The 17,239-nt window shown below is 39.3% G+C and overlaps 1 protein-coding gene across 9 annotated transcripts in view; it reads right to left on the bottom strand.

Moving 5' to 3' along the window:
• Positions 1-17,239, bottom strand: part of MTHFD1L (methylenetetrahydrofolate dehydrogenase (NADP+ dependent) 1 like) — a 156,937-nt gene that overhangs the window by 104,057 nt on the left and 35,641 nt on the right. For 7 of the 9 annotated variants that reach the window (XR_010613082.1, XR_010613083.1, XM_065680562.1 and 4 more), the window contains exons 12-18: positions 15,389-15,525; positions 14,094-14,140; positions 12,280-12,387; positions 11,279-11,353; positions 9,519-9,621; positions 6,141-6,217; positions 2,479-2,619 (exon numbers count right to left, since the gene is read on the bottom strand). Coding sequence is in view for 6 of the 9 variants with exons in the window: in XM_065680562.1 (XP_065536634.1) it covers positions 2,479-2,619; positions 6,141-6,217; positions 9,519-9,621; positions 11,279-11,353; positions 12,280-12,387; positions 14,094-14,140; positions 15,389-15,525 (688 nt within the window). In the remaining 3 variants the exon portion in view is untranslated. Of the gene's footprint in view, positions 1-2,478; positions 2,620-6,140; positions 6,218-9,518; positions 9,622-11,278; positions 11,354-12,279; positions 12,388-14,093; positions 14,141-15,388; positions 15,526-17,239 lie in introns of those variants that run through there. The other 2 variants (XM_065680567.1, XR_010613084.1) reach the window with 2 other exon arrangements.

Genomic DNA, 17,239 nt, shown 5'->3' with positions numbered 1-17,239 from the left:
GCACAAGTGCACAAGTGACACTCCCAAACAACTGAGGCACTAAGCATGGGAAGTTTATTTAAATAAAGGCCAAAGAAAACTGACGTAATTTTTATTTTAGGGACGTAGTGGAAAAATTTTAAAAGTTCTTTGTGCACAGTTCATAATTCCACCCCTAACATCATATTTCCACAGAGCAACTATAGCCCAGAAAGCCAACCGTACCCTGGGCTGCATCAAAAGGAGCGGGACCAGAAGGTCGAAGGAGGTGATCCTGCCCCTCTACTCTGCTCTCTTGAGACCTCACCTGGAGTATTGTGTGCAGTTCTGGTGTCCTCAACATAAAAAGGACATGGAACTGCTGGAACAAGTCCAGAGGAGGGCCACAAGGATGATCAGGGGACTGGAGCACCTCCCGTATGAAGACAGGCTGAGAAAGTTGGGGCTGTTCAGCCTGGAGAAGAGAAGGCTGCATGGAGACCTCATAGCAGCCTTCCAGTATCTGAAGGGGGCCTACAGGGATGCTGGGGAGGGACTCTTCATTAGGGACTGTAGTGACAGGACAAGGGGTAACGGGTTGAAACTTAAACAGGGGAAGTTTAGATTGGGTATAAGGAAGAAATTCTTTCCTGTTAGGGTGGTGAGGCACTGGAATGGGTTGCCCAGGGAGGTTGTGAATGCTCCATCCCTGGTGGTGTTCCAGGCCAGGTTGGACAGAGCCTTGGGTGAGATGGTTTAGTGCGAGATGTCTCTGCCCATGGCAGGGGGGTTGGAACTGGATGATCTTGAGGTCCTTTCCAACCCTAACTATTCTATGATTCTATGAAACAAACTACAGAAAAGTAATTGCTTTCATTCAGCAAACTGATTAGTATTAAGTGGATAAAGACAGATTAAATGTTTTGCAACACTAATATGCTGAATTGCCTTCATGCAAAAGTAGCATCAAGATTAAAATAATGTATTTTAAATGTAGATTTAATTCTGACATTGAATTATTTTAAGGTTTTTGCATATGCATTACAAGGTAACTCATTCCCCACTCCCCTCCATTTGGCCAAGATAAAGTTACGCAACAAAAGGAAAATCAAAACTTCAACAGCTAGAATAGTAAATGTAGTTCTTCATTTCTCCCGCATAATTGGGAATAGTTGATTTACTTTGAATTTTAATGATGACTGTACTTAGAAATTTTGGTACCCTTATCTTAATTTCAATCTTAAATCCAGTCAACCTAGATATGTTTTCATTTCCTTATTAAACTGGAATCCATTAAGGCCATGTGAAGATATTCCTGGCTTGTGGATTTGCTGACAATCCAGGATACTGGTTCCTTTACTTACTCTAAACATGTAGTAAGTTTGTGCAGGTGTCCACATAAAAGGGACAAACAGGAAAAAACACACAAAGTCTGTGTGATACAGGCAGTCACTGCCAAGAGCATGGCTCCAAGACATATCACAGTTGCTAAAAGGAGGTGTCCCTGTCCATGGCAGGGGGGTTGGAACTAGATGATCTTGAGGTCCTTTCCAACCCTAACCATTCTATGATTCTATGATATACTTAGATGACAAAAAAACATAAAAGCAAAGCATTATCAGATTTATTGTATTTAAAGTGTGCTGTCAATCTGCAATATATGAATTTAATTTTGCAATTAGGCTTCAAAATTCAAGTAATGTAATGTTACAATAAATTAGTTCCAATCACAGCGAGCCTATTCCTGGCATACAGCTGGACTGCAAGAGTTAACTGGTAGTTTCTGGCTCCACCAGAACCTGCTATAGACAAACATGCAAGTTTCCAGCCCCTGTTTACTGACTCGTAGTCTGGCTATAAGGGCTAGAATATGATATAAAGGAAGAGCGTATTGACTTCTTTCAGCAGCTGAAGTAGGGAAAGGGGAAAGAGCAACTAACTACTGAAGGTAAGGAAGAAAAATTTTAATGATGTGAAGAGATAACCCTGTGTCATTAGGCCTTCAATAGCACTAAACTAGCTACTAAGACAGAAAAATAACAGTTACAGCTGAACCCAGGACTCCCTGCCCCAAGCACTATCAGCCATATAAGAATTAATAGCTTGTCTCCATTCTGATTTAGTGGTATAAGCATTCATGTGGTAACTATCATTGTAACATCTGAACACACTTTACAAGTACAGTAGCAAACATCACCAGCTCTCTCAAATAGGAGCCCACACTCTGACTCCCTCCAGCACCAAATTTGTTTGCCTTAAGAATTGCAGAAAACTATCCAAGTACGTTATGGAGATCAGAGACTCCCAGAACCAGATGTTACCAGAGAGCTGGAAGAATGAGTTCTACATCTTGTTCTCATTGCAAGCAAGTTTTGGCCCAGAAGACCTTTCTTTGATATCCGACTGCTGTTCAAAGCAAAATCCTTGGCATGCACCTGCCTTTTTAATGGTTCAAGAGTCAAAAAAAAAAAAAAAAATGCATCAGAGGTTATTCACAGGTCTCTACAGCACTGAACATACCAAGTCCTCTGCTGTTACCGGTTCTCCTTTCTTGTCATTAGCCACCACCATTTTCCCCAGTCTCTCTTTCATATCTTGAAGGCTGGTGGTAAGTGCCAGGATGGCCATAATTTCACTTGCAACAGCAATATCAAACTGAGCCTGTAAAATAGAAGTGAGAATCATGAACCAAATGAAAGACAGGTCAAATACTTACAGGGCATCATCGGGAATAATCTCAGGAAAGACCGATTTCACACTAGAATTCAAACGAGTTCTAAAGTGTAACCTGAAGCTTTTGAGATTGCTCAGACTACAGTAACTTTAAACACTTGGTCTATGTTCCTTCATTAATGTTCTCTGTTACACCCCATTTACGTGGGGACCAGTTTGCAGAGTGCTTAGCCCCTTGGCTCACATTATCCTTAGCAGAAGCTCCATGAGAACCAAGAATTTTTTTTCTGTGGCAAAAAAAAAAAAATCACCAGATGTGTTCCATGCTTTACTGGCATAAGCACAGCATTGTGCTGGATTTTGTTTGTTTGTTTGGTTTTTGCTTTTTCTTTCTGTAATGCTTGCCAAAAGTTTTTTACTCTGATTTCAAAGACATTCTTGCTATATTTAATCATTAATTTTCTACATAAACTCGAAATTTAGAGCTTATGCTGCTAGGTCTTGTGCTTGACCTATGATAATGTAAAATATATCTTGCCCTCTCCTCCCCCCCTCCCCCTTTTTTTTAAATGAACAAATACAGAAGTTAAAAAAACCTCCAAGAACTACATCAGTTCTATTGCTCTTGTACAAATACATCCATACTCTGCTGTATTTCAGAACAACGTAAGCTGTGGTCCTTACTTTTCCTTAAAAGCTTGCAAGTATACATTAGCAGTACTTGTACTAATTTACTATTAGTAAAGCCCACGGCACATGCTAACAGATGTAAACAGAGAAGGCAAAGTCCCTAATGCATTATGTGATAGGAATGCAATGTTGAGGCTGCATTCTTCTGCAGCTTCTTTAGTAACCTCTCTATGTCCAGCAGTTAAAGTCTATGCAAAAACTTAGTAATCGACATCCTAATGCTATCTATGTAAAAAAGCCTCAAGTCTGTTTTCTATGTCAGACCTCTACTAGATGTACCCCATACTGACTAGTATGAGAGCAATCTGTTAAAATTGAAGGCTTTGCCTGTTTTTAAGAAGCTTCTACACAGAGAACTGTTCAACATGTACCTTACCAGTCCTATACATTTGCATACTACTCCAACAGCTTCTGCCCTTTTTTTACTTACATTTCTGCTTTTACATTCTGTCTTGAGAGGTACAGCCCAGAGCAGCCATATTCAGGCTGACCTCTATGTACCTGCATGTTTAGCCAAAACTTCTGAAGACAATGAAGCACTTTTCTGCATTGGGCACAGGCAGCGAGAGATACATACAGAAGGCAAAAAATAATCCTGCAATTGAGATATTCAGCATAGGGATTCAAATGAAATGCTGAAATTACAAAGCAGATTTTCTGTATTCACTGGAAGTAGTTCTATACATAACAGAATAGCTGGGTACACGGTGAACATTGCTGGTGTTGTGATGACATGGATGCTACTATCTCTTCTGAAGCTAAGAATGTCCCCGGTACATAATTGCAGCATATGTAAAACAGGAAATAAGCCTGAGAAATCTATGGCCAACCCATATACTAGAATATTATCTAACTTTATCAGGAGACCAAAAAAAGTTTTTTATTATAACTGTTTCTATATAAACCCAGAAGGACAGGAAAAACAACCCCAGGTAGATGCTCAAAGAGTGACATAATACTTAATTGAAAAAACAGGCCCAAAAGACTGTGGTAGCAGGTGCTGTTTTAACTCTAATAACCTTTATACACCTATGAAGTGCTGATAGAAGCCTCAGCTGTAAAGTCAGTTCTCTGTTGATGAAAGGATCCACCCACATGGATTCAATTGCAGGATCAAGGGCATCAGTCATGTAATACTCTTCAGAAACTACAGCATCCCTGTTCATTAAAATGCAGACTTTTGTGCCTGCTGTGCTCTGCCATTTTACACAGGTGTCATTGATTTTAAGAGTGCTAGAACATCACTCCAAATATTTATAAAATGCATCTGTTAACTATGAAGTCCTGTTTTCTCTGGATCTCCGGCTAGGCTCTGAAATGAATTTTCCTGTTAGCTCAAGTCACTAAGTACATGTTAAAAGGCAAACGGGCATGCATAAATCCAACATATCGAAACCAAAAGCATCAAGGTAATTTCAGCCAAAACTTCAGTATAGAAGCAACATTTGACAGCCGTATGTGAACTAGAACTCTATAATAAAACAACCCGCATTTAAATAAGCCGTAAAATTATGGTGATAAAATGCTGCACAGTAAGGATGGCAGAACCTGGCTCAAAGCTAACACTCACATTGAAACAAATCTAAACATAGGAAAACATCTCAAGTGTTGAAGAAACTTGTACCAAGTATAACATTTTGTAGACCCAACCCTTTATCAGAAATAAGTATTTGCCAATATTGAGCTTTATGTAAGTTATAGGCAGAAAAGTCTCTACCCTGTGTGTGCAAAAACAAAACAAAGGAGCACTTCTAGTGGAAGGCGTCCCTGCCCATGGCAGGGTGGGGGGTGGGGGGGTTGGAACTAGGTTATCTTTAAGGTCATTTCCAACCCTAATCATTCTATAATTCTATGATTTCTTTTTTAAGTTCTTCTCTTCAATTTGACTGTTTTAACCTGCTGAATTGAGCAAAAAAACTAGCACTACTTTTTGGTCTCTATGTAGGCACAAAGCCTAGAAGAGACCTGAAATGCTAAAGTAAGATACAATTTCCAAAATTAATGAAAGCATTATTTCTACCGCAATAGCAATCCACCTCAAAATAGTGAGAACTTCAAGATTTTCATTATCCAGAATATTAGATTACAGTATCTTCATCAAATTATATCCACATCATCACAATAGCTTTGTTCCACCTGTTCCACACTGCACTGTTTCAGAAACTGATTTACCCTCACAACACCAGGAACACTTGTTCAGATAGTGCTGGAGAAGTCTGGCTTTCGATTTATCTTTAACTGACTTCCAGAAGCTCTCATGTATTAACGTAGGTTAGCTTTTTTACACACATACTCATTTTCTGAAGTGTCACTTTAAGCCCACACACTAAAATTAAGCACATTCTCAAAGTTCTTACAGTTTAGATCCCAAAGCTGAGATGCATGAGAAGGAAATGAAAACTCTTGAGTAAAAAGCTAACGGTCATTTCCAGTCCTCATCAATGGGACCAACAACACATGACTTGCCCCTGCATAAATACTACTTAATTAGTTTGAGTGACTTAAAAAAGTAAGGAAAATCATACAGATTAACCTTATGAGGATGTAAGAGCACCTTTTATACTCATAGGACAACAATGTCCAACCCCTAACATGCATTTTTGTCGAGTGCTTTCAACACATTGTGTGATATGCATTAATTTCTAGGCTCTGACACTTCACACTCAGTTACTCCTTAACACAATCAGTTTCACTACAAGAATACTACACAAGAGCAACAGATGTTAGCACTGCAATTCAAAGAATTATGCTGAAAGAACTGCAGAAACATCTCTCAGTCTGTGAAGTCTGTCCAGGACACCTTAACTGTCTTTACCTACCTGACGGATAAATCCTTTCTCTGTATTTGCCTGCCCAATTGTTATTTTGCGCAGGAATCTGTCATTTGTATCCACCACTGAAACGAGAATAGCAAAACCAAAACATGTTAGCAAAGACTCAGGTATCTGTTTTATTCCAGGCATACCTGTTGACCTACATGTAAGATTCAGCTGCTTGAACAGTGTAACCAGATAGCCACACTCCTGCATTTTAGCATTAGCATTGACTTGGTTTCTCCCTTCTAATTGATACTATTAGGTGACAGGTTGAAAATAATTCACATACACTTTCTCTGAACAGTATTTGAAGCTAATAGATTCTTATATTCTAACATACAGTTTAATATTTTTCCTACATAAAAGAAATCTGTCCTAGTTGATACAGTGCTCCTCAGGCCTACTTCAAATCATCTGCTTCATCATTGGCTTGTTAAGAATTAAGACTGCATGATGTAGGTTAAACCTGGTCTGTTTCTCTTTAAAAGGATGATTATGTTGTCAGACTGGTTCTTCCAGACAAGCCACTTTCATGCACATTATAGTAACTAACTCCACATTCAGCTGCACAGAAGCTAAAGGAAATTTTTTTCAACTGCCAAGATCATCCATCTGCTATTTAACACAACTTCAATTTTAGACAATTGCATTTCTAACCTGGAAACACTTTTGGTATTGCAAGGGCATGTCCAAACCATCCTGTGGAATTACTAACTTCACTATCATTGCGAGTCAAGTTCTCCAGTTCTGAACTGACAACACTAAATTTCTAATGTGCCTCTGTAGGAAAAAGAGCTCTCTCATCTGCTGAAAACTGATTGGGATGTTTTATTAGGAAGAAACATCAGGAGGATACTTCTGTTTGTTAGAAAATGAGACCAAATTCCAAGACCTCTCCTTCCCAGGAACTGGCAATCCCTACAGTATGTGAAAATGGGCTCCCCCTTTCTTAAAGGCTCTTTAGATCTACAAGTGTTTTCATTTGGACTGACCCTAAAAGAAAGAGTAGAAGATACTCTAGATCAGTTCATGCAGTAGCTTGGCAATCAAGTCAATCTTACATTAGGTGTAGATTTGAGCCCTATTCATTTAGAAGCAGATAATCAAGAAACCTCTGGAGAAGTTCTCTGCACTGAAGGTCAGTGAAATCACCTTCTCACACTTTTCCTGCTGCTTTTGGAGATTAACAAATTTCAGAAAAGGACAATGTAACTATCCAAGAACAAAAGGGACTCTGAATCTCAATCCTACACAATCCCAGTTTGGGGCTGTGGGGCTGAGAGAAAAGCAAGGTTTAAGCCACTTCCCCTACTTGGCCATTTCTTGTGGAGGCGTTGTAAATACCATATGTGCCTTCTGACTTCATGGTATTTACTCTTTCGACTACATGGCATTTAGGCCCCTAATTTCTTCAGGAATTCCATTTAAGGGATAGTGCAACTATTTCTATTTATACACAGTCATACTCTAAAATACAGCACTGGCAGAAATTCCAGAACAGAGCCTGCTACATGGAAGCAGTAGCCTCATACCAAGCTGTGGTACCATATGCCACCATGAAGCCACAAGCAGACCTAAATGTCTTTCCTGACTACTCAAACACTGCTGAGAGCAGGAACTAGCCTTCCCACCAGACTGGACAGCCAGTGGGCAGCTTTTTATCTAGTCCTTCCACGTGAAATCATACAACCTGAACACTCCCTACCATGAAATTACAACTAACCTTGGAACTCTTTCTGGTCACTAGGATACTCTGGCTTTTTTACCATGGTCAGAATTCATTCTACAGGAGGATTCCAATAGCTGTGTTTAGAAGTGGTAACATAAGAATTAACAGGTTTTGCCACTAAAGCAATTCTTCCTTTTCCAGATTTTTACTCTTCCTTACCCAAAGAAAACGTTTCAGGAAATTTTAGGTTCAACCAAGTGTTAGGTTTAGTGTATCTACTTCCTTATCCTCTTGAGATATAAACAGGATCTGAATACCAGGGGAAGGGTAAGTGGGGGGAAGCTTTCCTTCTTTTCAGTATGTTGTACCTGCTGAAGTTAGTGTATGATGGCAATGAACTTTAAGCTTGTGACACTTGTAAGGAAACAGGTCCTGACTAAAATTAATTTCCAGACAATCTGAAAGCTTTCTTTTCTGCCCTTCAAATTCCCTGGTACGTAACAAGCTTCACATACATGTGGATTGCACAAACAGTCCCAAATATAACATTTTCCAAGTTACCTAAACCCCATTTTTTTTTCCTGAAATTTTTAAGACATGTACATCATACAGAGTTGTGTGGAATAGAAGGTTCGCTAACACTGTTAGGGATTAATTAACTCACTTGAGGTTAATAGCTGTTGAGTAATGCTGCCTCCTCCCAAACCCGTGCTGATAAAAACGATGATTCATATCACACTAAATATTTATATTATTCCTTCATCCTAATACGGGTCTCTTCCAGACACACTGTATATAATAAAAAACATCTTATGCCACATTGCCCAGTATTACCTTGACAAAAACATTCCAAGTTTGAGAAGACATACACACAAAGGGCACAGTAAAGTATGCCCAAGAAGCCCCATTTCTCAACAGATTCACCTTATTTCTCTGATCATCACAATACATTCAATTTAACAATGATTTTGAAATATACACTGCAGTGTTTGAGAACTTTGGAAGATAATAAAATCCAATGGAATTTAGTGCATAATTTTATGCAGGGTTTACTTGTTTAAAAAGAAAAAGAGATACAGAAATTGAGGTAAACGCTGAAATTTAACCCAGCACTAGAACTGGAAAATAACAGAGGGGAGTTGTCTAAGGGTGTGAGAGTGGACATTGATTTGCTTGGCACACATAGTTGAAACTGTACTACATCTTTCACCTCTTCTTCCTATCAAAGCAAACAGCCAGAGAAACTTTAAAAACAGGAAAAACACATAACTCCAAATGCCTATTTAGTCTCTGAGCTACCCAGACTGCTGAGCTGGGGAGCATGAGGGACCAAAGACAAGTAGAGTAAGTACAAATAATCTAAAACATAACAGACACAGTTAAGAAAAGAATGGATAATGTTTGAAAATTGCGCAGAAAAGCAACTTGCATGTTTTGACATGTATTATCTGAGAGAGAAGGAATGTACTTAAACTGTCAGAATAACCTATCTTTCAGAATATGAGCAAAGTCTCTTGAGTTACTGCAGATATTTGACCAAATTTAGAACAGCATACAGCACCTGTATTTGTTATACACTCACATTTCCCACTTGTAATAGGCCATTCTTATAGTCAGAGCACAGAATCAGCTCTGATTCAGGTAAAGTTAAGTAAATTAGGAAATAAGTTATAATTAAATCCAAGCTGAAGCGAGGCTTTCTGACTACATACCTCTTTGCCATGTTATGGTAGATGGGTCAATATCAAGGCGAGCAAATCTGCTAACCTCCTCTTCTGTTAAAGTCCCAGGATCAGTCTTATATATTCCCAATCTCTACAGAAAAACAAGTTAAAGAAACACAGTGAAGTGGCTTTTTTGCTTCAAAAGGTATAGCTGCTCTGGCTTATCACCCCTGCTTTCAGCAAGCATTTTGGAAAGAAGCATCTCAGAACCAAAACAATTAAATAAAAAAATCACACAGGAAAACACCTGTAACTAAAATAGGAGCGAATGTAGATGGAGAAATGAAACAAGAAAAGAGAAATACTTATAGGCCTCTTTCTTACACAGGTGAACCTCTTAATGTAAACCAAAGATGAAATTCAACATTATCAGTTACCAATAAAAAGATCATTAAATGCCTGCTCTATTTCATGGAAATCTTTGAAAGACCCATGCGTGGTCTTGTGTGAATCACCTTTGAATGAAATAAATAAATCTGCTTTAAGAGCCCATCATCCATGAACTAAGTCACTTACAACAAATAAGCCTATACCCCCCAGCTTTTACAGATTCGCTATTTTAGGAACATCAAACCTGGTTTTTGGGTGAATCTACATAAAGATGGATCAGAAAGCTGTGGGAACTTCTAGTCTTAAGAAAATAAAATAAAACTTTAAAAAGTCTTCATTTTCTCTGGCATTAGAAAAGCATTCCTCAGTGAATAAACCGACATGCTTACACATCTTTATTAGTAAAAATAAAGTAAATCTAGAAGTCTAAATATACCCAAAACACTCCCCCTCCTTCCCTACCTGTTACCCTGTAGACAGTGTAAACAAGGACAAATTGAAAATACTTCAAAATTTTTATGGAAAGTTCTAAGATCTACTCTGCCATAGAGGGAAGCAGGCATCATCCCCAATTTAGTTTACTGGCATTCAAATGAGCAGCACAAATGCTTAAACTGCTATGAGAAACATTTTTTTTCCCTTCTTCAAAACAGAATCTGGTATTACTTCTGTTCTAGTTTCCACCCACAATTCCAAGTGCACACTTGGCAGCTATCCATTGTCACCGGTGTGAAACAACACCGGTCAGGGCTGAAAAGCCAACAGCAAAAATGGAACTGGACACAGAAGACTGAAGCTATCCTTACGGGACAATTCAAGGGGTTCATATTTTCTTTCCCCTATGCTAGCGCACTGTGTTGCCCTCTAAGTATTTATTAGAATGGCAGCCTCAAATCCAGATATATTATTCATACATGAATTGCACAGAAAGCTCTGCTGGAAACATTTAGGCAGCAAGATGGGATGCAAAAGTATACTATGCACACAAATATACTTCTACCCCTCAAAGGAAGATTGTCAAATTGACATCAATAAAACCCCAGAAGTATATGCCATAATACACTTTCAAACCCAGAAAATATTGCAAAACCAAAGAATGCGAGTTGTCAAATGTGACTTTACCATAATAGGAAAAGTATTTTAAATACTGTAACTTTAATATTTCATCAGGAAAGACACAGCATTTAAAAACATTATTGGTTTATTACAAATGGCAAAAATGTTAGTTATGAAAATAACTAACTCAGATCCTATTACTTCAAGGATGATGTTTTCAGAAAAGAAGTCTGCACTCGAAAAATTCATCAGGGAGGTCTATATAAAGTCGGTCCTGTACATCAATTTTAAACAAGTTGCCTAAAAGAGTATGTTTTATGAAGAGATACTATCATTGAGAAGAGGCTACACTAACAACTTACTCTCAGACGGGCAAGCTGAATAGCAGAAAATCCTCTCACGCCATTAACTGCTGGAACCAGTCTATTATACAGGGCCTAGAAAAAACACATGAGAAGTTAATGAAAGAAAAAGTTACAACCAGAAACTAGTTAAACAAAAGCTAATGTCTTCATTTCATTCAGAGTAATTTAATTAAGATTTCCCCACCACATAAGTTGTGGACTTCTGGTTAGCGATTTAAAAAACAGTTCCGAGAAGGCGGTAGGCTTTTGAGCAATGCCTATGATTTAACAGTTCAAATCCAATTACAGAAATGATTGTGTTTCTATGCTTCACCAAACAAATATGTATTATTTTTGAAATTGAGAACCCTTTAAAACTTTAACCAAGGTCCAAAATTATTCAAACTGTGGCTATCATTTGCAAACTGACCTAAATGCACATCTGTATTATACCAAGTAAAGGGTTGTTTTAATTCAGTTTTGCTGAGTTTTAACACTGAGCCAAGAAAGGGAAGCTCCTTCCTTTACTTTCCCTTTTCCCTTTAAAGACCCAAGTTACATTTTTGTTAAGATCACAACATATTTAGTAGAAGGAAGAGGATCTGCTTTATTTTCTCCACAAATGCTTCTTCTTAAGGTACATCACAGCCAACTATACATCAGAAATGTAATTTTTAACTTTAGAAGGAGTATACAAATTATTAAAAAGAGTAAGATTATATGTATCTTTTATTAGATATATGAACATATTTTATGAGATTATTTAGTACAGTCTGAAATAGTCAATAATGTTCTGGGCATAAGATCCTTATCTTGAGACTACCTCATGATAGCTATTTGCCAGAAAAACATATCCGATAAGCAAAATTTCCCAGCAGAATATAGAATGGCTTCAGCAATAGTTTCTGTTCATACAGTGAAAATATAAAAAGATAATAAATTTATTTTGCTTTGAAATGCAGTTTACTGAAAAATAGGAAAGAAAAAATTTCATCTGGGTATCAGCAAATAACTCTCACCTTATCAGACTGAGTATTCTCATGCAAGATCCTAGCATCAATAGCAGCAGCCAGCAAATTATTTGCAGCAGTTATAGCATGAATATCGCCAGTCAAATGAAGATTGAACTAGGAGGTGAAAACAACAAAATCCTTTTATAAGAAACCATTTAACTCAGTTTATAAATTTCAGGCAGATTAGGAGCAACAATCATTGCTATCTCCTTGAGGTTGCAGCTGTGATTAGTTAGCTATCAGTGTAGATGAAATATTATCAGGCTGAAAATACACTGAGCTATATGAAGGTCTGATTTTCACCTGCATACATGCTAAAGTACCCTTAGTTTAGCCAAACAAAGCCAAGAGCATCTTTATTCCTTGCTAAATGATCCAAGAATCACAAGCCCAGGGCTACAGTTCCACATCATTAATACTAAATCAATTAAATACTGTTAGTACCCACTAATTGAGCTGGAGCAGGGGTGCAGATTTCTGCTGAATTCCCCAGAGCACACTATGCATGCTGGGTTTCGGGGTGTATGTCAGATATCTGCCATGGGAAAACAGCCTGTGCCTTATCAGGCATGAACTTTGCTGATATCAAGTCTGTCCAGCAAAGTTTTGCGGAAAATCTGAAATCAGCAGTTTAGATCAGATTAGGACTTGATGAGTAGGCACTTTATTTTTTATATATCTCTGACAGAAGGAGGTGGGAGGTCAATTTCAGCTGCACTGCAGCACTGACTGCAGAGGGGCATCCACAGCAGCTGACACAAGCCTTTGTGCTCACACTCACATGCAACAGGGGAATCAAAACTCTAACCAAGTGCTACATTAAGGCTCTGCTTGGACCAGCTGTGCACTTTCAAGGCAGTACTTCACCAGCTTAGGCTATCCAAGTGGTTGTGTTGAGCTCTAAATTATGGCTCTTTTGGGGTGAAACCATCATGCATTTCCAAACAAGCACTGAATATATGTGTAAGCTTAGCCATGCTATCCTTACATGGCCCATTGCCCAGAGATTTACTTGCATTTTATGCTCTGGAAAAACACAAAACTCCATTGTCAACTACAGCATCCTGAGCCCCTGGGCACACGGCTAAGCCTGCTTCAGACAAAGGAGGGAGGTTAAGGAAGGCACCTAGCTTAGATGGCAGCAGCCAACTGACATTACACGCAGTCTACGGTTCGTCTCTGTCCTTGACCCAGCCTGTAGATAAATGCATGGAACACGTAGCTTTACATTGTGAACGTTGCGTTAGATAAGGGCATATGCTTCAGAGTATCATTATTTTCACAGTGAAAGTATTTTGAAAGCATGCACCTAGCCAGCTCCTTCAAAAGCTGGGACATGATTTTCAGAAGCCCTTGAATAGCGCTAGGGATGATGCCATCTTCTACAGAAACCGATTTACTTGTGAGTAGAGGACAGCTGCAGATTAATTTACAGGTAAGAAAATATTCTCTCACTTTGACAGTGCCAGAGCACCAGCACCTCTGACTGCTGCTGACTGGGCTCCTGGGGCTCCCCCACAGCCCCGTACCCCACGTCAGTCCCCAGTGCCATCAGCCTCTGCCCCAGCCATGCTGCAGCAGGGCTGGTCTCCAGCTGCTGCAGCCCTGCCCAGCCACAGGCCTCATCAAGCCAGACACATCAGTTGCTCATGTCCGCGCCTGGCCTCAGCCCGTCCCCACAGATGGGCCCAGTGTCTGGGCTGAAGCTGTCCCAATGCCCCTGGCTGCCTGTTCTAACAGACCATGGCCACTGAGCAAGTGCTGCAGCAGCAACCTCAGCCTGAGGGACAGGGACTCACTGCCCCCCACCACTGTCTCACCTCCTCCATGGGGATCACTTGGGCATATCCACCACCGGCTGCTCCACCTGTGCAGGAAAGCATATAGTCACATCTGACTCTGATTAGTATTAGAGAAAAACAACCACCCTTTAACGCACAAAGTCAAACATACAGTGTTGATGACACATTTCTCAGCATTTTTATTTCTATTAGGGGATTAATGATGCACCCAAATGAACAGGATTTCCTTAAACCTTTCTGTCTTTTTCCAGCAGGAAGTAAAAGGGGAATTCTTGATCTGAAATGAAAGCCTACACACGATGGCTGGCCCAGACTTTGGCTATGTAATGGCTACCCTCTGCTCCTGCCCGGATTTAGGACACGGTCATGCACATGCAGCTGTTGGGTGGAAAGACATAGCAGTCACAAGCAAGCACTGCTTCTGAACGAAACCTTCACACCCTTGCCTGAGTGCTCCTTTCCCGCTGCCTCTCAGGGTACAGGCAAAGAAGTTCACTGTAGCCTATGCACAAGTTGAGTGGAGGGATTAAAGCACTCACATTCACCAGTCTTGGCTGAGAAGCACCAAGCACCAGGAGCCTTCCAGCTGAAATCAAACTTGTTAACTTAAACTTCAGCAAAGCAAAGTAGAGCAGATGGGGAGTGCTTGCCCAGTTAGGCATCAAACTCAGCTGAGAAATGGCAAAAAAAAGATTACATTACTTCCTATCAGCATTGAAGACAGGCTTGAACTTTGGCTGGCTCTTACCTGGCCCTCATGCTCTTAAAGGGTTTCTAGGCAGAAAAGCTGTGATTAAGAGTGACAGCTCAGAAAAACAGACCTACCCAAATTTATGATGCAGATGAGCTGAACCATACGCTTACCTGCCAACTTACTTTGATTGGATATTTTTAATCAATATGAGTGGATTTAGGACTCCTTCTCAAGGAATAATTAGACAATAACATTTAGAGACATTTTTAGACAGTCACCGAGCAGAGGAGTTGCTGGAAGAGCAATTCTTTTTTGCGTGTACTTGCACAAAACACCTCTTGGCTAACACAGCCCCATACCTTTCACTATGTTTGGGCTTCATCTGCCTTATCAATACACATTAAATGCATGAACATAGATATGAACCTTGCATGGGAAGACGTGTGCAAGAAACATTTATCTATTAGTTATATACTTTCAAAAAATCCAATATGCTACCATTCAGACAATCCACTAAGTAACTAAAGAATTGAAATGAAAATAATAAAAAAGGGAGCAAAAGCAAAAAGTATTTCCTTTTAATCTTACAGAGGTCATAGAGTCTGCAAATATTATGTACCTTTAACTCCAAAAGTAGGTCCTTGAGAAGGTTGTCTCAGACAAGCAAAGGAATTAATGCTAAGGTGTGCAGTAAGCGCCTGAACGAGACCAATTGTGACTGTGCTTTTCCCCTCTCCTAGGGGTGTAGGGGTTATTCTAGCAAAACAAGAAAAAAGATTAATCAAATTCTTTGCTGATGTCAGCCTGGCTAAGGATATCAGAACTTAAAGCTTTTGATTTCAATGAAGAATATTTGTACAGCAAATTTCAATAAGATTACTTTATCTCCACAAAAATACTGCCACAATGTTAGCCCCTAGCTCAAGTTGGAATGCTAATATACATGTGTCTTCGATTTAAGCAATTTACTATGATAGCAGAAAGAGAGAAGATTATTTTGGCAAAAGTTCTAAAAAGAATATATTGAATTTAGACATTTTTATTACAGCATAAGTCTCACCAGTTTCATTAACAAGCCATCCATCAAGATACTCTGAGCATGTATTAATACTTTTCTGTAGTAATGCATGAGATGTTTTATTCCCACTGCTCAAAATTTGAATGAAACAACAGAATGTTTTAAATTAAATAACCAACACTTCTGTTTGTACAGCTCAACTATCCCTTCTCCCGCTTCCATGTCATCGCAGTCCTCAATGACAGATCAACTGCTTTTTGCTTAAAACAGGACACAAAAGTCGCTATATTCAATTGAACAGGATTTATTTTACACTTACATTTCATGATCATAGAATCACAGAATCATAGAATAGTTAGGGTTGGAAAGGACCTCAAGATCATCTAGTTCCAACCCCCCTGTCATGGGCAGGGACACCTCACACTAAACCATCCCACACAAGGCTTCATCCAACCTGGCCTTGAACACCGCCAGGGATGGAGCACTCACAACCTCCCTGGGCAACTGATTCCAGTGTCTCACCACCCTAACAGATACTGTTGCAGATCTAATGGTGATGAGAGACAACTACAATCATAGTCCAGCCTCCCATACAAATGCTCAAAAGCCTCATGCTGCAACTCCCACACCTAGAGCATGACTGAAAGAGGCCAGAATTTTAGAAGGGTATCCAACCTCAAATCAGAGACTCTAACCTCCTCTCAAAGACTCTATTCTTGTACCTTTAATGAAGGGACAATGACAGCTGATTTTGTAAGTAGAAAACTTCATCAACCTTTAGTGAATGAGAGACACCTCTGTTTAAGTGATGTCTTCCCTACTTTCAAGGTCCATGTTAAAAGTGGGGGAGTTTGGGAGTTTTTCTCTCTTTTTCCTTTTCTTCCTTAAAGTATGAACACGCCTCATGTCTCCGAAATGCGTTCAAATGATTCAACTGAGGCACAGCATTTCTCCTTCTGACTGGCAAAAGAAGAAAGCCTCAGTCTTTTTCCCACTCACAGCGCTCTCACACAAGTCCCACTTTTTGGCAAAGGGTAACCATTCATATCTTTCCTGTCTTCACTACTTGCAGAGAAGTAAGTACCTTAGTGAAGCTGACATTAAGAACTAATGTTCGTTCCCAAGGAAAGATAAGCATGCACACACATCCTAGTCAAAGAAGAACCCTTATTCTATGACCTCTTCAAAACTTGAGCTAAAACATCTAGCTCTAAATAGAAACATTTCTTTTCCCAACCAGTATTTTTTCCAAGTTATTGCTATGCTCAGAGCACAACTCAAATGCATTAAAACATCAGTAGAATTGTAAGACGCAGCTTAGTTCAGTCAGTTCACAAAATTACAAAAGCCCTTCTTTGTCCCACGAAATGTAAACACATGAAAAACATTAACTTGTCAAAATCTATCTTTTACTTCATCATCGGATCCTGGGCTTTTGCTAACAAAAAAGAA

The sequence above is a fragment of the Lathamus discolor genome, chromosome 5 (assembly GCF_037157495.1).
Source record: "Lathamus discolor isolate bLatDis1 chromosome 5, bLatDis1.hap1, whole genome shotgun sequence".
Taxonomy (NCBI): domain Eukaryota; kingdom Metazoa; phylum Chordata; class Aves; order Psittaciformes; family Psittacidae; genus Lathamus; species Lathamus discolor.
Note: the sequence above shows the minus strand (reverse complement) of the source record. Positions and strands in the feature narration are given on the sequence as shown.